Genomic DNA, 27,878 nt, shown 5'->3' on the forward strand with positions numbered 1-27,878 from the left:
GGTGTTAAGGTCCTTTAGCACGCTCATGGTGCAGTTTACTGAGGTACAGCACACTGTGATTTCCGTCTGTGCTGTTATTTGCTTTGGATAGTTTTCAGGAAGCCTCAACACATAGAACCCCAGATCAGCACCAGACAGACAGAGCCAGTCCGTTCACATTCCAGACAATATAACAAAGCACATGCCCCGATGAATTTAGAACTGTTGAAAGAAAAAAAAAACTCCTGGAAGTCTTTTACAAAATAAAGAAAAAAAACTATCATTGAATTGACTAAGTTCCTTTTAGCATTGGTTATTTAATAGTTATGGACAAAAAACTCAAAGGGAAAAATAATGAAATACAGAAGCTGTAACGATTGCCTTGGAGCTGGTGTTTGTAATGCAGTGTGAATGCAGTTCAGTCTCTTGGAGCTGGTGTTTGTAATGCAGTGTGAATGCAGTTCAGTCTCTTGGAGTTGGTGTTTGTAATGCAGTGTGAATGCAGTTCAGTCTCTTGGAGTTGGTGTTTGTAATGCAGTGTGAATGCAGTTCAGTCTCTTGGAGCTGGTGTTTGTAATGCAGTGTGAATGCAGTTCAGTCTGTTGGAGTTGGTGTTTGTAATGCAGTGTGAATGCAGTTCAGTCTCTTGGAGCTGGTGTTTGTAATGTAGTGTGAATGCAGTTCAGTCTCTTGGAGCTGGTGTTTGTAATGCAGTGTGAATGCAATTCAGTCTCTTGGAGCTGGTGTTTGTAATGCAGTGTGAATGCAGTTCAGTCTCTTGGAGTTGGTGTTTGTAATGCAGTGTGAATGCAGTTCAGTCTCTTGGAGCTGGTGTTTGTAATGCAGTGTGAATGCAGTTCAGTCTGTTGGAGTTGGTGTTTGTAATGCAGTGTGAATGCAGTTCAGTCTCTTGGAGCTGGTGTTTGTAATGTAGTGTGAATGCAGTTCAGTCTCTTGGAGCTGGTGTTTGTAATGCAGTGTGAATGCAATTCAGTCTCTTGGAGCTGGTGTTTGTAATGCAGTGTGAATGCAGGTCAGTCTCTTGGAGTTGGTGTTTGTAATGTAGTGTGAATGCAGTTCAGTCTCTTGGAGCTGGTGTTTGTAATGCAGTGTGAATGCATGTCAGTCTCTTGGAGTTGGTGTTTGTAATGCAGTGTGAATGCAGGTCAGTCTTTTGGAGCTGGTATTTGTAATGCAGTGTGAATGCAGGTCAGTCTCTTGGAGCTGGTGTTTGTAATGCAGCGTGAATGCAGGTCAGTCTCTTGGAGTTGGTGTTTGTAATGCAGTGTGAATGCAGTTCAGTCTCTTGGAGCTGGTGTTTGTAATGCAGTGTGAATGCAGTTCAGTCTCATGGAGCTGGTGTTTGTAATGTAGTGTGAATGCAGTTCAGTCTCTTGGAGCTGGTGTTTGTAATGCAGTGTGAATGCAGTTCAGTCTCTTGGAGCTGGTGTTTGTAATGCAGTGTGAATGCTGTTCAGTCTCATGGAGCTGGTGTTTGTAATGTAGTGTGAATGCAGTTCAGTCTCTTGGAGCTGGTGTTTGTAATGTAGTGTGAATGCAGTTCAGTCTCTTGGAGCTGGTGTTTGTAATGCAGTGTGAATGCAGGTCAGTCTCTTGGAGTTGGTGTTTGTAATGCAGTGTGAATGCAGTTCAGTCTCTTGGAGCTGGTGTTTGTAATGCAGTGTGAATGCAGTTCAGTCTCTTGGAGCTGGTGTTTGTAATGCAGTGTGAATGCAGTTCAGTCTCTTGGAGTTGGTGTTTGTAATGCAGTGTGAATGCAGTTCAGTCTCTTGGAGTTGGTGTTTGTAATGCAGTTCAGTCTCTTGGAGTTGGTGTTTGTAATGCAGTGTGAATGCAGTTCAGTCTCTTGGAGCTGGTGTTTGTAATGCAGTGTGAATGCAGTTCAGTCTCTTGGAGTTGGTGTTTGTAATGCAGTGTGAATGCAGTTCAGTCTCTTGGAGCTGGTGTTTGTAATGTAGTGTGAGTCCAGTCTCGTGGAGTTGGTGTTTGTAATGCAGTGTGAATGCAGTTCAGTCTCTGGAATTGGAGTGGGTTGTTGCTCCACTCAGCAGATGTTGTGCTGAATAATTCAAGGGCTCCATGTTGACACACTTGTTCCCTGTTAGGAGGTGTGAGGCGGCTGGCAGCTGGCAGGGCACAATGCACCGCTCTCTCCAAAGGACTTCAAAGAGAGAGGGCTTCATGCTTAATAATGGTAATAATCACAGTACAATAACAGCACACCTGCCGTAACACTGTCAGCAGCAGGTATGAAAGACTAGATTCACAAAAAACAGGTGGAAGTGAGAAGAATTAGGGCTGAACGTATTCCTAACATACACTGTGCATTCATTAGGGCGTTTGCATATGCAAACTAGGGGGCTGCTTTGATTTCCCTAGAAGTCTGAATAACATGCTGGATACACAGTACTGAATATCACCTTTCAGGATGGTGGCACACCACACAGCTCCCATTGGCCAGTGCAATCCCCGGATCTCAAGCCAATCGAGCATCCGTGGGAAGAGCTTGTGTTGCATGTGGGGCAACAATTCTCTACCTAACGCATTGACCCTGAATCACAATCCTGCAAGACAGCCAGGCACCTCAGGGAGTCGATGCTATGCCAACTCCAGGCTTCTTGGGTGTCACACTGAATTTTACAAAGAGCAATATTGTAATTTGATATTGGGTTCACAGGCCGGAAACAATGCATTTTGCTTTTGAGATTTAAAGAGCAGTAATTGCTGCTAGATATACAAACAGGCAATAAAGCCGACACAGACCCTGGCACTGATGCGATAAACCGATCTGAAATGTCCTTGTGTCACATAGTCCGATGGTTTGTATCAGAATACATTAAGATTAGCCATAGTGTGTGATTATTCTTAAAAACAGACAGTTATCTGCCCCCTGTTTGCACCTCCTGAATCATAAAACAACTTGAAATCACCAGCCTGGAGGGATAACACTGTTTGTTGTGTTTGATACCAGAGTTGGGGTGAATTCCTGTTTTTTCATTCCAATTCCATTTCCAATTCCTTTTTAAAATCAATTCCCAATTCCAAAGCCTTTGAAGGAATCAGAATTGATATTTTAGAGACACAATAGTTGTGATTGTTCATCTGCTTTCATTTGAAGCCAATTTAATTGACGATCAGGGACTTCAATGGAAGTAATGTGTTGCCACTGTGAGAAGCACATTTTAACAGAATGCAGCTAATTGCAATTTTTATGAATTATGTGTCGGAATTGATTACAAATAAATGGGAAATTGGATTGGGAATTGAAAACCAGGAATTGACCCCAACCCTGCTTGACACACTTTGGTAAAAGCAGACAACAAAATTCAATAAATTGACACAAAAAAGCTGAAAACGAGCCTGCAGTAAAATGTGAGGCCACCAAAGTGCCAAATTGCAGTTTGTATTTTCACCTGATTGAAGCAGAATAACCATCTGAAGTCTGAGAGGCAATTATGTTTTATGAGAAGTGGAAGGAAATGGAATAGGCTGGTAAACTTAACTGGACCCACATGTGCAGGTTAGCAGTCAGCCCATTGCATAGCCGTCAACAAGGGGGTAGGTAGTCAACTAGACAAATATTTCACAAATAAAAGGACATTATTTGATATGTTGTTATCAAAACTTTGAACAAGAAATAAGTGTGTGTGTCATGTTTCAGTGCTAGTGTGTGTGTGTGTCATGTTTCAGTGCTAGTGTGTGTGCGTCATGTTTCAGTGCTAGTGTGTGTGCGTCATGTTTCAGTGCTAGTGTGTGTCATGTTTCAGTGCTAGTGTGTGTGTGTCATGTTTCAGTGCTAGTGTGTGTGCGTCGTGTTTCAGTTTTTCGAGAACAGCCGTCAAACAGACACAAGAACAAAAACACACTTCCCAAATCCTCTTACTCTGATTTTTATTCAAGTCTGAATGTGCTCCAGTGCTGACACCAATCCTAAAACAGTATCTTATTTTATTACAATAACAATACTGCTGTCACCATCACTGGAATAACACTAATAACAACCATTGCCATAATAATAAATAATAAGAATACATATAATACATCTAGCCACAAAACCAAGCCTGCTTGGCATCCTTGGTGGAGATTTCAGGCCACAATGATCTGAAACGAGTGATGACCGATTTCCCTTCTCTCCTCAGCACATTCCCGCAAAGCTCTTCATTGGTTTGCTGATTTCAAAACTTCATTCACTTTGGACTCCAGTAAAGCCCTTTAATTCTGAACCCCCCATTGGTTAGGCTGAGGAGGATATTATCACACCTTTAACTTCATTGTATTTCAATAGTATTCTACAACTTTAAATAACTTAATAAAAAATGTAGTGTTTTTTTTTTACATGGACATACATAGGAAGAAAACAATAGTACCATACTTATTTGTTTGCTTGTTTTTAAATTGCAGAAGCAATCTGGAGATGGCAGCAGTGATTTTTTTGGGTTGTGCCATTTGTAGCTGGAGATTGGGATGCAGATACTCCTATTTGCCAGAAGGAGGCACTCTAGTTAGCGAGAGATTTACAACAATCAGCCAGTCTGCCTTGTGATTGAGCTGGCTGGACCTTCCACTGCAGTGCAGCGTCTATATTGTCACGACACAGTCTTGATTGGTTAATTGGTTCTCTATTTTTGCTCTGAAACGTACAGTGGTAATAATTCAGGTGCATCAAACGCAGCTTGTACAGAACTGAACCACACTGCATTAAAACACAAGTGTCTCACCATCATTTTGTTTCAACCATCTTCCACAGCTCTCTGTGCACGCTGTTATATCTGAAACAAAGACCTTGTTGACAGTCCAGTTTGTTTCCCATTCCATAAAAGGTAAATTTAGCTCCACAGGCTTTGCTGCCCCTTTATTCCACTGTCACTCTGTGAGCCACATAGTCATGCTCCTGCGACTTCTTGCACCAGTAGGAGGTTATACATGACGTACCGCAGCTCTGAAAGAACTTTGATTTTGTTTATATTGTATACATTGTGTTTTTGTTATCCTCACACCTACAGTGCTGATATTTTCTACATGGGTTTTTAAGGCAAATCAGTCACTATTTCAATGTCTTACCTGTCACTTCTATTCACTGTGTAGGTCACACGTGTGCAGTTTGGAAAGAAATGCATGGTATAGAAACGAATGAAAGCATATTTGGCTACAACGCTAGGTTACAGAGAGTTACTGCTCTGCGTGGCTTACTATCTGGTAGTCTTTTTCTGTTTCACAGCTGATTGGTAAATGAAAGGAAAGGTGTTGATGAGTTGGGGACAATTTCTCCAGGTGACCGAGGAAGTGCAACACTACATGAAAGTAAGGCATGCAACAGAGCTTTCTTTAACCCAGTATGGTCCCAGGCATCACTTTTTAAAATGAAAATACAGGTTTGCTATAACATGTGTTTCTTTCAAAACTAACTGATGTGCACAACAAGAAAGGCGGGATCTAATCTGCTTAAACCCCTTTCAATAAAAATAAATACATATGATTAACACTGTATGGGCTTTGCAACACTGTTGAAAGTGTCTTTACTGTCGCTTTCTCTTGTGAGATCTGAAAAACATACCTCCAATAACTAATACATTCATAAATGAATAAATAAAGCAAACACTGAAACAGGATTACGGCTGGAACACAAGCTATCTGCTTGTTATAAACATGACTTCTTATTCTTTGAATTTTGCAGAGCTGTGAACGGTCTTCCTGGGGTTTGCATGAACACATGAACACTTTACCTTTTTATGATGTTTGCAGTTGCTTGGAGTAATCACCCAATCCCTTAATGAAGGAAGTCATTGAATTGCTGGAAATCGCTGCAACCATGCAACTTGAAATTGTTCTGTATTATAATCACAGTACCTGCTGTCACGAAGCGTGTCGATTTCAATCCCTCTCACATAAGGACTTGCAAGATACACGAGTAGACTAGCTTTGTAGACTTTGAAGGGACCTTTATAAAAGTCTCCCACAGTAAAAGCACAGCAAAGTGAAACAAAGCATAGTGAAAGCATGGTAAAGCATATTAAAATGCATGGCAAACCATGGCAAATGCGTAGTATAACCATGGGGAAAAACTGCAAAACTACCTGCACATTTACTGTGGAAAACCTTTACAGAGGGACGTTTTCTGTTCAGCTGAAATAAACTATCTGATTAAAGAGTGATGAAATTGGTGTAATATGGGGAATGATTTGCCCAGCTTGCAAATATGTATAATATGTAAGGCCACAGAGTTCTCTGATCCTCGCAACGCGATCCTGATCATGCATCAGGGCATCATGTTTGGTGATGTTTAAAACGGTGTCGGTTTGAACAATCACGAGTCCTACAAACCTCAAGATATTACATTAGCAGCATAAAATACAATCCAAAACAATATGGAAAAATAATGGTCTGCGGTACACCAGCTACATGCTTAGAAACGTACATTACTTATCTAATGTATTCTCCTTGTAATTTAGAATCACTTTGTATATCACTCTCATCACATCCTGGGAGCTTTTTAAATCAGCCTTTTAAAGCATCACTGTGTCCCTTGTAGAGCTCTCAGAATCATTTCAAACCTTCAAGTACATCTGGTACAAGAGAGTGTAACAACCAACCTCTCCTCCAGCAACACTGCCCCCGGTGAGTGGAAGACGTACTGTACATCACTGTGAAACACCACAAAGAACAAACACGGGATTTCATAAATCCACTGGACTGCAGGGCGTTGCAGGGGGACAGATCCTGCTGTATGTAGAGAGAAGACATGATCCCTTTTAAACTGCTGAGTTTTAAAAAGACACCAGGATTTGATGAGTGAAACAGAAAATGATACAGTATGATTCTCAAAACAAGAATGCCTTAGTTAACTGTGCTAATTCTGACCCATAAAAAGTTACTCCGTAACAATATTTAAATAGAGCCACCATCGAAACTCGAAAGGACTTGGTCCAGAGTGTGGTACTGAAGTGAGGGAGCTGAATCAGCAATACACAGCAGTGTGGGTGTGAATGGATACACGGCGGGCACATGATGGTTCTGCAGCAACATTAAGAAACAGAAACACAGGCTACTCACAGGAGATGAATGGCCAGAACGTGCCCAAACTGACACAGAGAAAGTGACGCACAACCAGCAGTAAGATTACAGGACAGACATTCAGCTGACTTGCTACATTCATGCTGATCCCAGCCCTGCTTGGGAGTCCCATTCGAGGGGGAGAGGCACGGCAGAGGGGTCTGATCTGGAGAATGCAGGGGAACGCACTGAAGCAGTACCGGTCTGATCTGGAGAATTGGGTTGCTACGGGGTTAAAGCTGGGCTGCAGCCGGGAATTGAGAGGGGCAACGACATCCTCCTCTGGCTTTGCATAGTGGTTTCCAGTCCGTCTCTTGGCTGGTTCCTCCATATCAAACCACAGTTAATCCCACAGGAAGAGCTGGTCAGACCGTACGGTCTAAATGTACACAACATTCAACATGATACCAGTTTTGGGAGTCGTTGCAGGAAAAACATTTTGGAACAAAATATCCCAGCAGACAGTCATTCTAAATGGATCTGGGGTGCCACTGCACTTGCGGGACAGCTTGTTAAAATCTTCTTTTTGAAGAACAATCATCTATGCAGGGATACAAAGATATTGAGTGAGCAAGCGGTCTGAGTAGTAAGGGTAACACTGTCAATGAACGCCCCACCACCCAGCACCACAAACCAGCAGCGTCTTCAGAGAGTCTTCTCATCTGACCATGCTGAGGGAGAGAATCAGAATGCTTCTGATTGGAATTGGATCCACCCTTGGTTACAAGTAAGAAGCTTCAGAATACCCTTTCATAATGTTTCAAGCGTTCGGTGCGTTTTTTATTGCAACGACTCAAACTGGACCCGGGTTTAGAAGCTGCTCTTCGTTTGTAGCTGCCTGCCATAGATATGTGTAACCCAGGACAGAACAGCCGAAAGAGGGGATAGCGCCATTTAGTGATCTGCCATTTTCAATTGAGTTTTCTTTTGTATTGCTGAGAATACATACCTGAGCACTTACTGATATAAGACACTTTGTATAGCCTGGGTTACAGTATGTCTATGGCAGGCAATTAGAACTGAAGAGCAGCTCCTCAACTCAAAGTCAAAGTATAACACACAACAAGAAGGAAAATAAATAAAACAGCAATATATTATGAATTGCAATAAGAACCACTCAGAACGATTGCAAACAGCAAAAAAAAATCATATTAGGAGGACGATTTGGGAATGATTGGGTTTTTCAATTTGGCAGCACTTCCAAAGCAGTAATAAATATGAATAAATAATAACACTAAAATCCCAACAGTAAAGTGCCTTGCCAGTGAGTGTGGGCTCTCTGTTGGTGTGGCAGAGGGGCGGCAGGCACGCTAGGACCAGAAGTTGTGTTTGAGGCGGTACGGGGCCCAGCTGTACGCGCTGGAGAGGGGGAGGGTGGCGTCACGGCTCTGTCCCTCCACGTCCCGGTCCAGCAGCCCGGGCCTCTCCTCGGGCGCGCTCCCCCCACTCCCACCGCTCGAGTCCAGGGTGGGGGGGGTGCCGGTGCTGGAGCTGAGCGCTGGGGAGTCACAGCGCCCCCAGGGCTCCAGGCGAGGCCGGGCGGTGGGCCGGGGTCGTGACAGGAAGTCCAGGGTCTTGGGCCGCTCGGGGGTGGGGTCCTGCAGGGGGGCGGGGCAGCGGCGGCGAGGGGTCGGGGGGAACACCAGATTGGGGTCCGGGAGACGGGGGACCGGCGTGTCGTCACGCTTTGGGCTGCTGGCTGCAAAGAGAGACAGACAGGGAGGGAGGGAGACAGGGAGGCGAGCTCAAATGATATGTTTCTGTGAACAAAACTGATGAAGGTAAAATGTTGGTCTCCTTAGTTTCTCAAAGTTCTACCTCAATCATGTTATCAGAGCATTAGCATTGTTGCAGGAGGAAGTGTGATCTGGACCCACTGCGATGCTTGTAAGAGGAATTCTCCTGTCCTGGCAAGTATTCCCCAGGTGATTTGAATGAAATGTGTGTGAATGAAAATATGAAAACAATCAGGATTATGTTATAAAACATATCGCTGTGAAACACGCATGTCTTACTGGGAACGGTGGTTGTGGGCGGCACATGTAACACCGGACAACTTTTTAAGCACTTCGCTGAAGAGGACATTGTCAATCAAATTTCACAAACAATATCAAATCAAGCTTATTTCGATGCTGTGGCTCAAACTATACCCATGGTGAGATCTGATGAACCTGCTTTGCTATAAAAGGTTGCCTGCTGTTTCATAGCTCTCAGCTGAGCTCAGGCTGGTGTTTGAGACTGGCCGGTACTGACCTGTCCCGGGACGGGCCCCCTCTGCAGTGCCCCTCTTGATGGCCCCATCGGAGGGGGTCCTGCGCAGGGGCTGGCGTGGTGCGCTGGAGGCGGGGAGGTGAGTGGGGGTCAGGGACTGGCGCGGGTGCCGTTTGAAGCTCTCCAGGTGGGTGTTGACCAGCGGGTTCGCCAGGGCCCCGGGCAGGCGGTAGGCCAGCAGCTCCTCGCTGTCAGAGTGCAGTAGGGAGCGCATGGAGTTACAGTCCGAGAGAGAGGACAGGGAGGAGGGCAGCGGGGCTGGGGGGAGGGGGCTCTCCTTGGGGAACAGCTTGCGGGCGGTGGGGCTGGCGCTGCGGCGGTGGAAGAAGCCCTCCCTCTTGGTCTGCCGCTCCCCCTGCCTGCTCCCCCCCAGCAGGTCCAGGCCCAGCCCTACGGCAGCCAGCACAGCCCCACAGCCCAGCAGCACCAGCTCGGACCTGCGGGCCACGGACGGGCTTCGCTTCACACTGCTGCTGCTGCTGCTGGTGATGGTGGTGGGCGTGTCGGGGGCGGAGAACGCAGGGCTGTACTCCCCGCTGCCCTCAGCAACAGGCCCCTCCCCCTCCCCCCGATTAAAGGGGATGCAGAGGTAGGAGTGGCTGGGGTGGGTTGTGGGCGGGGTTGTGTTTTCCACCTCCTTGATGAAACAGTCTTCTTCATCCTCTGCAAAAAAAAGGTAATTATAAAGCAGGTAGGATGAATCAGCTGTGAAGGATTGGTTACAGCTCCATCCCGTGCATTAAACAAACAGCATAGTTGTAAAGTTAGAAAAACACTTTATATATTTAATAGCATTTTGTGCAATCTTGATTTATTTACATTTTTAGCATGAGTGGCGTGTCTCTCATTATAACAGAAATAATTTCGCACACTTTGAGCTGCCAGAACCCACACTGCAAAGTGACACATTCATGTTATTAATGGAGCAGCTATCCTCATAACAGCTCTTACCCAGTGCACATAATCTCACACTATGAGCTCTTTCGAGCTCTGTATGGGGTGAGGCGAAATCATTGTCATCTTTAGAACACCAGCTAGCAAACTAAAATAGCAAATCAACAGAGAAAGGAGACAGTCATTTCAGAAGTAACTTGGTTTTTAGGATCCCTTTACTATAAAGGAATTGGTGAAATGCTATGAAACAGGAGTCTTATTTCCTCCCTTCAGTATTTGTGCTCAGCATACTGATACTAAGGGAATATTTACATTACGGCCAGCATTAGTAAACACAAACTGAAAGTGTTTGCGCTGGCCAAGTGTGATTATTCCAGAGGTAACAGGAAGCTGCTACTAGATTATTTCATGTATGCAACTCTTTGGATATTAAAGTTAATGTTTCTTCTTTCTGTGTGGGTTTAGCAAGAGCACGAACGGGTAAGGAACTTTATTAACACAATAGAGATGGGATGTGCTGTGCTTGAACTGAAACAAGACACATAAAAACTTCTAATTCAATTCCAGTTCCATCTGGGGCTGCAGTAGAATTACTTGACTATAATGACACATTCGCAGTAGGCTCTGTTGTCTGTTGGCTCTTGAGGAGAGGTACCCCCAGTTCTTACCCATTTCCGCAAGGCTGGGGACCCCTGGCACCGCAGGGCTGCCCCGGGGGGCTCGGCCCAGGCTGGGGGCACTGCAGGACCACTGCTTGTTCCCATCGCCCAGCACCTTCACACTTTAAAACACAGAGCAGACGAGACAGCGAGTTACACCTCGGGGCTGACCGACGGCTTTTAAAGCTGCTCAAACAGATTTAGATTAATTGTGTAATTAATAAAAACTTCTCCAGGTTGAAAGATCTTTCTAGCTTTACTCCATATGCTTTTACTTGTTCCAATTTTTGTTAACACGTGAGAATTCAGAAATTTGCTTTTACCCGAAAATTGGTTTAAGTGTCCTTCTGCCCCTCTATGACTGGTTTACCATGGGCCCTAAACACACAAGTTGAATTTCTGAAGCAAGGTGTTTTTAGAAATGACCACTAGGTGTGTGCAACTGCGATTTCTGCCTGTTCTGAAACTGTGGCAACTGCGAGCCAGTAAATGGAAAATCTCAACAAAATTCCATTTACAGAGGGGACAGAAATTACAGCTGCAAACTTCTTCAGAGAAATTCAGCTTTAAGAAGTGTTGAAATAGCTGGAACGGTCATCCTGTTAAATAAAGATCTCAGCAGAGACAACACTAGAGAGTGACAGTGAACACACATGTGGGATTCTGAACCGAGCCTATAGGAGTAGGCATGTTCCCGGCCCCTGACCCTCACCTCTCCTCCCCGCATTGCAGCTCTCTGTGACAGAGTGGCCCCGGCCCCCAGGTCCGGCCCTTCCTCCTGTGGCCCCTCCTCTCCTCCTCGTCTCCGTCCGGCTGGAAGGCAGCGTTGCGCCCCCAGCCCTGGTTACTGTCTCCGGGGGTCACTGCAAAACAAGCATGCCAATAAAACACAGCATTGCCACAAGGTCTGTCTCTGGCTCAGAACTGGCCTCCTCAATGTGTGAAAACACTGATTCATACCAGACCTTTACATGCAGTAGATACATAACAGACGCAAGTATATCAATAATATATTAGTTCACACCAGGCTCTGTTTAAATCAGGGCTAATCAAGGTTGACTTAACCAGCTTTACACACGTTATAATAGGTTGAGAACAAAACTGGATTCAGTGTGTCAATATTATCCCTGCTTTTTAATATAAAAATAGAAATATGTAGAAGGTCTTTATTATAAGGCAATTTCTTAGATCAATATGCCCATTTTTTAAACCAGCTTACTGTGAATATAAATATGCACTCTCATAGCTTCTAGGATGCAAGCAGTGAGACACTGAAACCTTTACTGCAGTGCCTGCCAGCAATATGCAGCTTTAACTGCTGTGCTCTCTGAAATTGTGTTTCATATTGGCATGTCCTCATGAACTAACTCAAGCTGAACCATCCAACAGATCATTTCTGAAACCACGTCACATCACAAATTCAGCTTTGTTTGAGTTGAGAAAGGATGATTTTCCTGGAAGAGTTAAAGCCAGGTAAATAGTGATGTTTAAATAATGATCGAGAACAGTGCTTCCCAACCTTTTTCAATGTAGGGACCACCTTGGTGTTTGGATTTTTCCCATGGATCACTTGCCATGCATTTTTTCACAACAGCATTTTGAAACTAATCTGTAGGCTTATGTGTATAAGTACATGTAGAAAGTATTTACATGACGTACCTAACCTAACCTAACGAGATCCCCGAGCTTGAATCTCCACTACCAGTTCATCAAGGAATGTTGTCATGTTGTGCACTGAAAGTTGCTGAAGGTAAAGTTCCCGTTTCTTTTGTTTAAAAAGGCTATTTTTTTCACATTCTGAATGCTTTGTAGATAAATGGCGTCTCAATTTTGCTGGTTGACAAATCCTCCTGACAAATAATGCACCAGGGCTTTGGGTCGTCCTGGGATCCAGTACATGTAAATACCAGTGCTGGTCCCCGCAACACTTCTAACACAACTTACTGTACTCACTGAGTCGCCAGTCGATGTGCATCTAAAAAACAAACCGGAATACGAAGACGAGGTGGGTGGGAAGCAATTCCAAAAATGAAATGATTGGACAGTGTTTCCAGAAGTAGTGTTAAGAGAATTTCCTTTTGGCATATAGTCTTGTGAGATATTAAAGGGTACATAAGGTCCTTTTTATTTTATAGTGTTACATGTTCCCATGTGTTGATACGTTGGAAATACTTTTCCCATGATGGGAAATGTAGTTCTGAGGTCCACGTGGGTACATGGGAAGCCATCATGAGGCAGGCAATGCAATTTAAAAGTTTAAAAAAATAGTCAAAATGTAAAAAATAAATAAAACAAGCGGCTTTCAAGGCTGTATTGGATCAAAGGGAGCTGTAATATATATTAATGTATAAACACTCCCATAATAAAAGAAAACAGATAAAGGGGGAAATGCAGACTACAACATATCTTACTAAATATAATGTGGTTAAAGCTCTTTGTTGGGTTGCTTAGTAATACATATTGTATAGCGTGTGATTGTGTAGAAATGGGTTTTTGCAAGAATTGTGTAACTGAATTTTGGGAGTTGTGTGGACCACCTGGAGTTTACTCGCGGACCACAGGCTGGGACCACTCTAAACAGTAATAATAGAGAATGCCACACAGCAGTATACCGTGTAAGAAATACGATATTCTGCAAATGCATATAATAATAAACCATCTTTTAAGCCACAATTTAAAGTATTTTAAAGTCAGGTTGCATTTGTTATTAATTCACATAACCGATACGGCAGGGGCGAACAAATCTGATGCTTGAGGTCTGAGTCCTCCACGTTTAATAGGACTGGAATTGTGCAGCCCTGAGGCACTGACTGTGTCTCCCTGTCTGTGCAGTGCAGCGAGGCACTGCGTCTCCCTGTCTGTGCAGTGCAGCGAGGCACTGCCTCTCCCTGTCTGTGCAGTGCAGCGAGGCACTGCCTCTCCCTGTCTGTGCAGTGCAGCGAGGCACTGCCTCTCCCTGTCTGTGCAGTGCAGCGAGGCACTGCCTCTCCCTGTCTGTGCAGTGAGGCACTCACACTGGATGGCTCTCAGTCGGGGGATAATGGTGGGGCTGGCAGGGGGGCTGGAGCTGCTCCCCATCAGACTTTTCCTGCGGTCCAGCGTCGGGGAGGCCTGCACTGTGATCTTGTGCTGGAAATCTGCAGTGAGAGAGGAGAGAGGGACAAATGAGAAGAGAGAGTAGACAGAGGAGAAGGGGAGGAGAGAGAGAGAGAGAGGGGGGGTTGTTTTAATATTTTTATTCACACATAAATCAGCTGAACAACATATTGCTCAAAATGTATTTTCTTTTCTCTTGAGTATAGCTGTACATGGTGCTGTACCTGAGGGCAGGCTGATCCGGTTGTTCCCGTCCCTCAGTTTAAGACGGCTGCAGCGGAACTTGCCCTTGCGACTCTCCACGCGAGGCTTCTCCTGGTACAGCTGGTGGATGATGATGTTCAGCTCCCTCTCCAGGATATCGATCTCTCTCTCAGCCAGCTCCTGCTCGCGCCTGCGCAGCGCCTCCTCCTGGTTCTTCTGCTGCAGTGCAGCTCGGCTCAGCTCCTCCTCCCAGGAGTGCAGCTCCTGAGGAATGAGGGCGGAATCCATTATCGATCGGCACGGATTTTATTTTGATAGCCTCCATTCAATATTCATTGACAGATTATTTGCCCTACTGGGAGCCTCACATAGCCTGATACCCAGAAGCATAGGCTTTCCTTAAAGCTCTGAATTGGTTTTGTTATAAGAGATTAAAATGAAATATAATCAAGAGCTGTAATAGTTTTATCAATGCATACATTATATCACAATGTATAATAATATTCACATGCATGTTTTTGTGCGAGATGTAGAATTCATCCTTGTGTTGAAATTATCTACCTCCAGAAAATCTAAACTGATTGTGTCTGATTGTTAATTCACTATTCTTTATTTTGCTCTTATTTTAAACTTTTTTTTTGCTACTGATTTTATTGTACTTTACAATTGCTCTTATCTGTTCTGTAATGTAATATTTTATAATGTGATACTTTGTACTGTGATATTTTGTAACAATTGTAAGTCGCCCTGGATAAGGGCGTCTGCTAAGAAATAAATAAATAAATAATAATAACAATAATAATAATAATAATAATAATAATAATAATAATAATAATAATAAATTTTACTAATTAATACAAAGTCCCATAAACAAGCCTGAAATAATGACAATATTGGATGCATTAAGAACAGTATTCATTTCCCTGATTCTTTTTAAACTGCACATGTGAAACCAGCACAGCTAATAGAAGCTGCACAGCTGGTAAGGTTTATGAAATTATTTCATTAGCTTTAACCCCTTTGAGGTCAAACATACCTTACTGATTGTGGGGAAGTGAGGCGGGGAAGCATATCAGTGTTGCACAGGCTTAAGTGTACAATGCCTCACCCAGGGGTGTCGGTGCACAGCGCAACGCTAATATGCTTCCCCATCTTACTTCCCCACAATTAGGAGTCTTTTCAGAAACCATTTTGGAATAGCTAGAAAGCAAATAATGATCCACTCAGAAAGGCCATGATGAGGAGCCCTCCATCACTGTTTAACAAATGACTGCAACATTGAATTGATTCGGAGAATGAAGAAATATTGAATATGAAATATATTGGCCTCCACTGTACACTTCTTACAATGTAAACAGCTAGATTAGGCTTCCATATTTATGACAACAGACACATGTTTGCTAAACATGCATTTCTTTTAAAACTGGACATATGAGCTAACGGAAGTACAAACCAGTAAGATATATGGAATGGTTTCGTCAGCTACAATTACCTTAACACTTGGCTAACGTTTAAACTCTATTTCCACCCTATCAGAAGAACAGAGGATGCCCCGGGTGACAGAGCCCAGCCTCCTTACTGACAGACCTTCTCCTTGGCTCGCAGCTGCTCGAACATCTCCTCCACCTCCAGCTTCCAGTCGTCCTGCAGGGAGTGGAAGGACTCGGAGGGCATCTCGAAGAAGCCCGACTCCTCGATGGCGGTCAGCTGGTCCAGGATACTGGTGAAGGAGGGCCGGGCGTGGGGGTCTGCGTTCCAGCAGTCTGATTGAAACAAAACCACAGGAACCTCCAGAGCAAGCGAAATCACTCCTCTAAATCATACCCAACATGCATCACCATCAGCACAGCTGGGACCAGCGGGGCTTTTTCATGAAAGCATTCTTTCAAAATAAAAAAGATTTCAATTAGCTGGAAAACAAAAGTCTCTCAGGAGAAACCCTGTACATCAAAATGACCTGAGAAAGGAGAGATTTATAAATTCTCTATTAACACTCATTTTTACCACCGAATACATTTCAAGCAGAGTTTGTCTGAATATTCAAATGTATGTCTCAGAACCAACTCACATGTAAGTAAGTGTTGCGGTACAGAACTGAAATGTCCGACATATAAAGGGAGTGAAATATATTATACCGATATATCATACATGTTTACAATACTACCTGCAGCAGAAAGACATCTGCAGTGTCAAATATTATATCACTATTGGCCATCTGTTTAGCATTATTTTGAGATGTGTGCATGAGTCAGCAGTTCATTGCATTTTGTCTGTGTGATTACTTGCACTATTATTTAAAATGTGAACTTTTGGTATTATAAATGAGATCTCAAAATAATGCAAAATTCAGCATGACACCGTGCTTAATACTTTAGAGGTGTCAGGGGTCAGCATTTATACACAGAGCAGCTGAAGATTCAATTACTTCCAGATTAGATAGAAAATTAACAACCCCGAAGTCTGTGCGCAGTGAAGTATAGAAATATTTTATGATATTGTGAAGCAAAGCACCACTAAGTTAAAGCAATTTATTGCTTTTTATATGTAAATATCTGTTAACTTCTGTATATGTATATATGTTTGATGTTGCAATTGTGTTATTGTATTTCTGTGTTTTGGAAGACTTCGATATTATCGATATCAAAATATGTGCACGATATCGATATACAATTTTCATATCATTGCCCACCACTAATAATAAGACTCCTTTTGCATAGCAGTTTCATCCATTACAGGTTTCAATACAAGCTTGATTAGCCACAGTGTATAGGTAACAAGGTGTGTCTTATTAAACTCACAGCAAAACCAGGATTGGAAATGCTATGCAGTGGGAGTCTTATTCCCATCCCTGTTTGCTCAGCCCCTGTGAAGTGATATTAGAAAGGTTAGACTGCACTAATGCGATCACACAGGGGCGTTCTTCCTCCAAAGCGCTTTGAAATCTATTGCTGTTATAATAGGCAGGATTCGGACCAAATCTATTAACAAAAGCCAGCCTGTGCCAGTGGCACAAGAGAGGGGTCTCTTACCCTCCATGAGCCTGGCAAAGGGCTCTGGGCAGGTGGAGGGGATGGGCAGAGCCAGCTTGTTCATGGCTACGCCGTACGCCACGGCCAGTCCATCGATCCCACGGAAGGGCACCTCGCCAGTGAGCAGCTCCCACAGCAGCACTCCGTAACTGGGAGAGGGAGGAGGGAGAGGGTGGTTAGGACCATCAAATCATATTGCATTCACCACTGCTCTTTATATATATATGAGATACTGGTGCTTCCTTGTATCTCAGGATGCTGCTAAGGAAAGCCCTGCCCTTGCCAAGTTTCTTCAAAGCTGAAATCAGCAGTTCTGTAGATGAGTGGTCCTCAAATCCACAAGCCCGCTACAGCAGCTAACATAACCGGGAACACTAAAGGGGAACTAAAGCCTTTACAGTCTCTGCTTAGCTACCATTTGATACATCTGCATTTTGTTTTACATTTCACAATAGCGTGTTTGTTTAATGTCACAAAAGAACAATGATCACGCCCTCGACCTTGTGAGAAATACACAAATGTCCCTGTGGCCAAAAAGCTCTGAGGAGCACTGCACTAGAGACATGTGCTGGTGACTGATGGCACTATAACTGTGGAGGACTGCCATTCATTTATCTCACACACACACACACACACACACACACACACACACACACACACACACACCTGATTCATTTAGCACACACACACACACACACACACACACACACACACACACACAGCACATTCTCTTTAAGCTTCATCTTAAAGAGAACTTCTTCAGGTCTAAAATGTCACTGCTATCTTAACTTCCGTATTATACTGTTTTAAACTTCCTTTGGACAAAGTTTACTGAACACTGTAAAGACGCACAGTGAAAGTGATTAATCTTCCACGTGACTTTCACACGACGGGAGCGACTTTTCAAAAGCTGTAAGGTCTCAAAGCGATTCATCAAATCACTAAGCAAGTAATGACAAGCAGCGCCTCCTAGAGGTGGAAATGCAGCAGCACATTTTTCTGACAGTAAAAAACACATCCCCTTCCATTCTAGTCCCAGATAATAATGACAAGTAATACGATGATACCATCTTGTGTACAGTTTATAGATCAGGTTTTCCACTTGGTTCTCTGTAAGTCCTATTAATATCTGGATGTAATTTTGAATTGTCTAAATTCTAAACATGGTTATAGAAGCAATACTGCACCCCAGTTGTGTCCTATTTAACACACTTATTAAAATGTCTTGTTATGGGTTCCTCAGTACTGTACAGCAGTTGCATGCACTTGAATTGCTGTTTCCACATCAGCACACTGTATGTGCAGTAACATTTAGGCTGCAGGAGTCTGCAAAATAAATCACTACCGACAGCAGTTAATCGTTTCAAAGCAGGAAGATGAAGAATCTCCACCTGTGGCCGCAGGGAGACAATGCATTAGATGTTATTAAATGTTACCCCAGAGGAAACAGGAGCGATACAGAGACTTCTGGAAGGAAAGCACACACGGATGCATTCCAGAACATGCTTTTTAAAAACTGGGTTTAGATGTTCTTGCATGAATTGCAAGTGCATTGCTATATAGGAGAGCACAGTACAGTCACTCACGTTCCAAGGCCAGTGATACAGTTACGGAGAAATCCTGCTATTAGTTTTTTTTTTTGTGAACATTGCTGGACAACATTCATAATAGAGCTTAATTAAGAAAATCAGAAAATGCACCACATATTTAGACAGTAACTCAAAATGTATGCTGTCTATACCCCAGAAACCTTGAAGCCACATGACCTCAATATGGCAGTCAAACGAGGTCATAGGCAGAGGTGTAGTGCAGCCTTACGCACCGGATTCTATTTTCTATGGGCAGCAGTGGAGTCAAGCCGGAACTTGCAGAATAGGCAAGCTAAGTCACATGACTCCCATCTCCCACACAGCTGTCTGATTCAGACAGTCAGTCTACTATTACAAACCACTTCTTTAAGAAGGCTAAAAGTGCTGACGAAGACGACAGCAACAGTGCATCGACTACGACTGTGAACACAAACACAAACAAAGCCACTGATACACAAATAAAGCATTCTGACAAGATGGAGAAAGACACTTTGTGGAAATGAGATCAATGCATTACCTGTTATATGTGTTACTAGAAGATCAACATACAAATAAAATGTGTATAATAATTCTTGTTTAAGAAATTGTGATCTCCTCAATCCCACCCTTATAACAGGTTCCCACAGTAAAAGCATAGCAGTGTAATACATGCATAGTGAAAGCATGGTGAAGCATTGGAAAGCACAGTGAGGTATTGGAAAGTATATTCAAAAACATGGCAAACCATAGTAAACAAAGGTAAAGTGCATAGTACAACCATGGGAAAACTGAAAAATGACCATGCAATTGTACCATGGGAAACTAGAAGGGCAAAACCAATTGTAGTACAACAGAGGGAGTGTGCTGGCTAGTGCCCCAGGCCTGGTTGATTGTGCACAGAGCTCATCTAACAAGGTCCTTGGAACGAGAGATCCTTAATGCAGCCGTGAATAGCACAGCTCTGCTATTACTGTCTTGAGAGGGATTACAACACCAGCAGGAGTCTGTCTTGTCTGTCTCTCTCTCTCTCTCTCTCTCTGTCTCTGTCTCATCTATCTGTGTCTCTCTCTCTCTCTCTGTATCTCTGTCCTGTCTGTCTGTGTGTCTCTCTCTCTCTCTCTTTTGAATATCAGGTTCAAGGTCTGGTGTGACATTTCTGACTCGATCTTAGGAAACCTCACTTACTAATAATATTTCAAAGGTCGATTCTACCCTTTCATTTGTGTGGAGATTGTGAATTTAGCGCTCATGACAAGGTCAAATACATCACCTTTGCCTTAAAATGAACCCTGAGTTCATCTGTAGCGCCCACAACCTCAAAGCGCTCAATCAGCAAGGTAAAACTACAACAAACCAAGTCATGGAAAGAACCGTCCTGTACGCTGAAGAAGGCACAAGCCAAAAAGTTTGATTGTTTCCTTACAGTTTGACCTGAAGCATCACACCTTATCTATAGCATAGAACCAAGAGATTCTCAGCACAAACAGGGGACCAGCACAGTTAATAAAGCTAAGAAGAGGTAAGAGAATGGATTCTGAAGCACAGTGTTACAGACCCCCCCCCCCTATTTTTCTACCTGATCTTGATTGTTTTGATATTTTTATTCACTCTTATGGATCTCTTGGAGAGCAATGAATTTCCCAGCTGAATGACCCACGATGTGTGAATGAAAATATCTAAACAAATCGGCACAGCAGATAATAAAGCCGTGGCTGCAGGGTGTTCATTCAACTGCAAGCACTGAAGAAAAGGGTTCCCAGCTGTGCCCCTCTCTCCCCACCTCCACACGTCGCTGCCCTTGGAGAAGGTGGAGGAGCGGATCACCTCGGGTGCCATCCAGGCGTAGGTGCCTGCCGCGCTCATCTTGGTGGTCTTGTGCCACTCCCGCGCCAGCCCGAAATCCGTGATCTTCAGGGTCTTGTTCCCCAGGTCCTCGTTCTCTACCTTCTCCAGAATCAGGACTGAAGACCAGGGTGAGTCAGACGGAATGGGGAAACGAAGAGGGACAGGAGGGAAATGTGAACAGATGGGACGAATAAGAAGGGAGGAGTGTGAGAGACAGAAAAGGAGAGATTTGTTAATGAAGTCAGACTGTGCAATCGCAACTGAAGCCCCGAGTGAAAGTAACTGTAACGTGACTGTAATGTTAAGCAAGAGACACAGAGACATGGGAGCCCTGAAACACTTTCACAGCTTTGCTACACGAGCACAGAAACAACTGGATCAATGAATCGGGATACTATCGTTACATGGTGTACTGTATCGTAATAGAGGTTTGTATCGTTTGTATTGTTATACCAAGACCAAAAGCACAACATGGCACAGTGTAGTTCATCAAATGATTCTCGAATTAAGGTGTATGTTTTATGGTTGGTATGAACATGGCCTTTAACAAAACAGTGCATTATTCAAAAATCCGTTGATCTTATTCTGCATCATCAGAACCATCCCGTGTATCGCGATAAATATCATATCGTAACCTGCATATAGGGACATCGGTGTATCGTTACACTCCTAGCCTTAACTTCATAAAAAATTATTTTCCCTTACCAGACCTGAAACAAAGCCCAGCAAAAACAACTCTCCACTTTTTCATGGCATCTCTATCTCCCCCTGCATTGCCTCGTAACACTGCGATCTGCCTTTGTGAGCCAGTAGAATTCAGAAATCCGATTGCTACACTTCCCTGGTCCATTACCTCACTATAGTTACAAACCCAAAAAAGATCAAAATCAGTGAAACTGGCAGCAGTTAAACTGGGAGCCCACAGTGTGTAACCAGTGCGACAGAAGAGAGCATGAATCCAGGGTCATTAGAGAGAAACAGTCTCCCAAGCTTGCAGGAACAGTAGGAGGCTGCAGAAATTTCTGAACTGGATGGTTATGTATTGCGATATTGTATAGTGGCCTGCATATTATGAGAAGCATTATATTGGGACTCTTATTATGGTTAAGTATTATTTTATGACTGTACACCCCAATCTACAACAAGCTCTGTGCCTCTTAACATCCTAGTGCAGTTGCTGTTTTACAGTATCGTACATCAAACTACCCCTCGGATGCTGCAGGTTAGATACTGTGCTGGTGGAACATGACCATGGAAAAGCCAGCTCCTAATCTGCCTGGCTCCTGTTATTGTAAAGCCTGTCCTATATTTGAGTGTGCAGCCTGCTGGAGCCACGCTGTGCACCCTACCTCCTGAGGCAGCTGCAGGGGCTGAATATCAATGTCAGCTCTGACCCTGGATTCAAAAGAGACCATCTGTCAACATCCACACAGAGGTAGGGCTGAGGACAAAGTCATACATTTCAGGAGGCTTTGTCATGTAAATCAACACAGACTGGCAAGCTGGGGTTTAAAAAGACTTGCTCTAACCACTAGACCACACTGCCTCCCTCCCTCCCAGTCCCTCAGCTCTAACCACTAGACCACACTGCCTCCCTCCCTCCCAGTCCCTCAGCTCTAACCACTAGACCACACTGCCTCCCTCCCTCCCAGTCCCTCAGCTCTAACCACTAGACCACACTGTCTCCCTCCCTCCCAGTCCCTCAGCTCTAACCACTAGATTACACTGCCTTCCTCCCTCCCAGTCCCTCAGCTCTAACCACTAGACCACACTGCCTCCCTCCCAGTCTCTCAGCTCTAATAATTAGTCCACACCTATGGTATAGTTTGATATACATGAAACTGTTCTGGACTGATGTAGGTTCCTTTAACAGTCTCAGAGAGTTTCACAGATATGAAACTTCACTGTATTTATACAAAATGACCATGAGAGTGAAGAGTAACCCAGCCCAGGTGATGTAAGCAGGGAAGACGAGCTAACTGCTAGGCAGTGCCCAGTGCAGGTTCACTGCTCAAGTGCAGGATAAAGCCTCTCTAATAGGCTTGGGGCTTTAGGCGATCCAACACGGCCCGCCCTGCAGGCAGCATTAGCAACCCCTCCCCCCACCCTGCACAGTGCAATGCAGGGTTATACAACAAGCTGAACGCTTTGAGAACTTCATGCAGCATCTGCTCCCAAGCCTCTTAATTAGATGACAAGTTCTTTATTTCTAGTAACTTTATTAGGTGTGTTTTTACTATGCAAAAATGATGCGCTAATGACGTCTAGAATCTGACCTAACGTGCTCTACAGGTAATTGTTCTGTCAGCACAAAATCACTTGCATTGTACCAGATGCAATATAGTTCTTATCGCTTTGCTACTAGAAAGAGCAATCCATGTGATCTGGTTTGTGGAATAATCGTAACTCGAGTTATGAAGAACTGGAATTGGTGCATTGAGTTTTCGTGAGGGTTAATATGATTGGAACAGGAACCTCGCAAACATTTGTGTGTGTTCTTCACTTTGAAATACAAAATCGCTTTAAACAAAAACACTAAAACAACTCATCTTTTATCAAAGATGCTTTGACATGAATCAGACAACGCTACAAACACTTACCAGCTGAATTTGGCAGTGAAACCGTTCACTTTTACAGCACAACGCTGCTCATGAAAATGTACTGGTAAAATCATAGAATACAGCTGTGTACCAAATATTACAATTACTGACTTTATACCCAAGGAAACTATATTGAACAATTTAAAGTCAACAGCATGATCACTAACATGTCTCATGCAGAATGTTGACAACCCTGCAAATATGAAGTCACTATCTCAAGTGGTGTCTTGAGCTAGGAGGCTTTGCCACTTTAGTGGCTGCAGGCTTGTGAACTGTCTGACACGAGGGGATTACGATACCCTTGATCAAACTGAACCAAGAGAATCACAGAATGCAGCTGTGTGCCGACTATGAAGCTAACATCTCAAAGCGTTAGGTCTTTCTATTCCAGGAAACCAAAAAGTCACATGACCCCTATGTGGCAGCTGTCTTAGGTCACAAGTCAAAGTGAAGTGTACCTATAGATTCCTTAACAGATTCCCTCCACGGTGTGAATATCAAAGTCTGAAATCATCTCTGATGGTGTATGAGGCATTAACACTATTAGAAACTTCAGAACTGTCATCCCCGAATCAGGAAACCCCACTGCAGGCACTACCACATGGAAGATGGCCGCGGAATGTTCAGACAGAATGAACACCATTAAAAACAGTCAAGGGTTTACCAGTCTCTCTGGTAATCAAACCCTGCTTATCAGGGCTTGCCCTGATAGCTGACCTTGTCTGTAAGGTAGCGCCCTCGCCAATGGCTCACACTGTCCGACACAGTCGACCAAGGCAATGCCCTCTAATGCGGGTGCTATTGCTTAAGCAGGTTTATATATTGGGGAGGGAGGTGGGCACTTACTGTTGCTGGACTTGAGGTCTCGGTGTATGATGGGCACTATGGCCTGGCAGTGCAGGTAGTGCATGCCCCTGGCGATCTGCACGGCCCAGTCCACCAGCGTATGGGGGGGGATCCTCTTGCCAGACAGCGCGCGGTTCAGCGAGCCCCCGCGGGCGAACTCTATGACCAGGCAGAGGTTGGGCTCCTGCAGGCACACCCCGCACAGCGCCATGATGTTGGGGTGCCGCAGCATGGCGAACAGCTTGGCTTCCTGCCGCACGTTCTCCAGGGTCTGGCCCACCTCCTCGTCAGGGTCCCGCCGCGCAGCCTTCACCGCCACCTCCTCCCCCCGCCACAGCGCCCGGTACACCTTCCCAAACCCACCCACCCCAATGATCTCCTCCAGGGCCAGCTCTGCAAAGTCAATCTCCAGCACTGCCGGGAGTGGGGGAGAGGGAGGGAGAGAGGGAGAGCAGGAGAGGTAGAGGGAGAGGGAGGGGGAGAAAGAGGGAGGGAGGGGGTAGAAGTGAGAGAGAGGGAGATGGAAAGAGAATGGGAGAGGGGAGAGAGAGTTATTGTTATAGTCCATTCAACATGATCCACCTCACCCCACTTCACCTCAAGAAAGTTCTCAGTTTGATTGACTTGTTATTAGGAAGTCTGTTAACATTTCACTTCCTAGGTCACTTCACCTCAGGAATGTCTTTGGGGTCACTGTCTGATCTACAGAGACGAATCGGACATGCAACAGGGAGATGCAGCTTTTATACATCGCACAATACATGTCAGGGCTCCCCTCTGCACAACACAATCATCAGCTATGTACAGAGATTGTAGGCCATTGAAACACAACAAAACCACGTGAGGCAGGGCTGGGGTCAACTCCAATTCCATACATTCTAACTGATGAAAAGAGAAGGGGATTGGGAATTGATTTTAAAAAGGAATTGGAATTGAAACCCTGGTGTGGGTTTACTATCCAAGCGTACACACTTCGCATTGTACTGCATCTGAATAGATTATCGGTCCAGAATGATATTGCAGTAATGTGAATGGGTTATATCATATTTATGTGCAAGAAACGAGGCTAGGATGGAGATAGAAATGTAATACTGGTGAAAGGAGGGCGTGAGATAACGAAGGGACAAAGAAAGAACCGAGAGACAGCGGGGGATGGAAGGAGCGATTCAGAGAGGTGACGGAGAAGACTGGGTGACATTATGCTGAGACAGACAGGCATCCTCCCGGCCTGCGCAGGCGTTTGATTATTACAGTGTCGCTGTCAAAATGCGCTTGTACAACATGCAACAAAACAAAGGAAGTTACCGTACACTAACTAGTTGAGTTATCTGACAGTACCGAGTCATGCTCATCTCACACGAGTAAATACAGTGTGTCAGCTCCTTAGCTAACTGCAAGCTCAGTAGTTTCACTCACGGTGTAAGAAGGGCAGTGCAGGGCAGCCCGCATACTCGTCCACCGCCTTGCCCCTCAGCTGGTCAGAGATGCCCTGTCCGCTGCTCACGTAGTTGCTAGGGAAGATGCCGACTCTCTCCTCGATCTTTCCCGTCCACCAGCCCTCGTCCCCGGAGACCAGCGAGTCCTTGGACAGGACCTCCACCCAGTCCCCCTTCCGCAGGCTGAGCTCATCCTCCGCGCTGGCATCGTAGTCAAAGACGGCCGTCCAGTATCCAGAGACCGCAGGGGCTGAGGCTGGCGACGGGGCTGGGGCAGCAGGGGCGATGGAGGGGCTCCGCTGGCAGCCGACCGCCGCCGCCGCCGCCTCCGCAGCGCTGCCGGCCTTGGCTGACTGGGAAGCAGAGCCAGTGGCACTTGAGTTATTATTAAATGGGGATTTGAAGGCATCCATTGAACCGATCCATAGGGGCAGTGTGGATGATCTCGGCAGCTCATATACACCTGACAGGGGATAATTTAAACGGGCTTGATACCCTCCTCCACGAAGAAGTCACAGCCCACCTGGAATTCACAGAAGCCAGTGGCGTTGTTTTTAAAAACAGCGGCATTTAATGACAGTCCATCGCGCTCTCCTCCGCTACGGACGAGGAGATTATCGCCGCTAGTGCTGTAATGGGAATTGCGGCTTTGCTGTTACCCGTCCCGTCCTGCTCGAATCCATCTCTCGACCACACTGCGAGGACCCGCCCCGCTAGAAACGCCATTGGACAAATCTCCTCACAAATACCCAGATTCTCACTCTGAATGGTGTATTCTCCTTTCAATCTCTATCCGGTCCCGCCTTTCTGTCAGATTCAGACCTTCCCCTGCTTGTTTATGCGCCATGCCTGGTATCCAGTTGGGCACCGACGCCTGTCAATCACTGTCAATGCCCGACACCCGAATCTCAGTAAAAATACGATACAATATTAAATATTGCGCGAATACATCTAGCAGTCACAGTACTGCATTCAAAAATACATCTGAGACGGGTTACAATGTGTTGGGTGAATGGGAACACATGTTCTGCCCTATTCGCTCAAATCCATGGCAATCAGTCTGGTGCTTTGATTCCAGTGTCTAGGCCAGCTGCGTCATTTGCTTTTTTTATTTATTTATTTTTTTGGTTTACTAAAATCAAAAATTCAAATATAAAGCATATTAATAAACATGGCAAATATGGTAAATTATTGCAACTGCATAGTATAACCTTGACGCCAGCACTGTCTTTAATGCTAACAGTAAACAAAACAAAACAGAGGGTGGATTCATTGGATAGGGATCCTCAGAGTGCCTTTAAAATTGAATGTGTTCGCGGGCTGCGAGACAGAAAGTAACCCCCATATAACCAACATATTTAATGCTGCTTATGGCAGTGATAATATGATTGTTTTATACCAGAAGGAGATAATACTTAGGCTACACCGGGTATTATCTATTTCTAAAACACAAACCGTTTTTTATAAAACGTGCATAAGGATTCCAAATGGAAGACTGCAATGTAAATATGAATTCATTATTTTATTGCTACAATTAACTTTAATCTTAGATTCGAGAAGACGAGAGACGCGCTGGAAATACTCAGTATTCTCTCGTTTACGGCCATACCACATTCACAACGCCCGATCTCGTCTGATCTCGGAAGCTAAGTAAGGGCGGGCCTGGTTAGTACTTGGATGGGAGACCCCCTGGGAATACCAGGTGCTGTAAGCTTTTCTTCCTGCAGACCACGAGGGGGCGCCATTGTACAAACATTGCATTCTCACTTACAGTATTACAGTATTACACTAGGTAACACAATTTTTGTTCCTGGGTAAGTGTTATTTCCTAATTGCTTATGGCTCAAAAGTATAGAAAATGGCTATTATTCCCCACAAACTTTGCTTTTGTGACCAGGACAGTGATATTTTGAAATGTACCTATTTCCAATGACAAAACGGGCGAATTTGTGTCTTTTCATTCACATAAAGTCAGAAAAAAACAACATATGAATCCAAATTAACATGTATTTATACTTAAGTAATACAAAAATGACTACAAAAGATTTAGAAGTGAGTAGTTTTTCGAGATTTACGATTATACTGTAAATCACTTTCACGAATCAGCCCCCAAATGTAGTCTCCCATCATGTTCTCGTTATACTGTCCTTGGTAGCGGCGTTCAAAGTCCAGTATATCCTGGTGGAAGCACTCGCCTTGCTCCTCCGAGTACGCTCCCATGTTCTCCTTGAATTTATCAAGATGAGCATCAAGGATATGGACTTTGAGGGACATCCTACAGCCCATTGTGCCGTAGTTCTTCACCAGAGTCTCAACCAGCTCCACATAGTTTTCGGCCTTGTGATTGCCCAGGAAGCCCCGAACCACTGCGACAAAGCTG

The 27,878-nt window shown here is 44.4% G+C and overlaps 1 protein-coding gene and 1 non-coding gene across 4 annotated transcripts; one reads left to right on the forward strand and one right to left on the reverse strand.

Moving 5' to 3' along the window:
- Positions 1-3,874: 3,874 nt before the first annotated feature.
- LOC117422669 (mitogen-activated protein kinase kinase kinase 9-like) lies at positions 3,875-26,394 on the reverse strand. Of its 3 annotated transcripts, none has more exons than XM_058987300.1 (11): positions 25,479-26,394; positions 24,063-24,476; positions 20,596-20,732; positions 17,204-17,352; positions 15,754-15,937; positions 14,195-14,438; positions 13,889-14,011; positions 11,587-11,737; positions 10,884-10,996; positions 9,304-9,984; positions 3,875-8,749 (listed from the first exon to the last, which is right to left on the reverse strand). In XM_058987300.1, exons 1-11 carry the CDS (start codon positions 25,909-25,911, stop codon positions 8,361-8,363), a joined length of 3,018 nt encoding a protein of 1,005 aa, XP_058843283.1. In that variant the 5' UTR covers positions 25,912-26,394; the 3' UTR covers positions 3,875-8,360. The 3 variants fall into 3 exon arrangements, 2 of the variants coding, with proteins under 2 accessions (XP_058843283.1, XP_033893804.3); XM_034037913.3 differs by having other exon boundaries at positions 15,762-15,937; positions 20,552-20,732; positions 25,479-26,391; XR_009307378.1 differs by having other exon boundaries at positions 8,627-8,749; positions 8,869-9,984; positions 15,762-15,937; positions 20,552-20,732; positions 25,479-26,391.
- Positions 26,395-27,093: 699 nt separating this feature from the next.
- Positions 27,094-27,212, forward strand: LOC117422726 (5S ribosomal RNA). Its single transcript, XR_004547650.1, has one exon. It is a non-coding gene; the product is annotated as a 5S ribosomal RNA (ribosomal RNA).
- Positions 27,213-27,878: the final 666 nt, after the last annotated feature.

The sequence above is a fragment of the Acipenser ruthenus genome, chromosome 15 (genome assembly GCF_902713425.1).
Source record: "Acipenser ruthenus chromosome 15, fAciRut3.2 maternal haplotype, whole genome shotgun sequence".
NCBI classification, from domain to species: Eukaryota; Metazoa; Chordata; class Actinopteri; order Acipenseriformes; family Acipenseridae; genus Acipenser; species Acipenser ruthenus.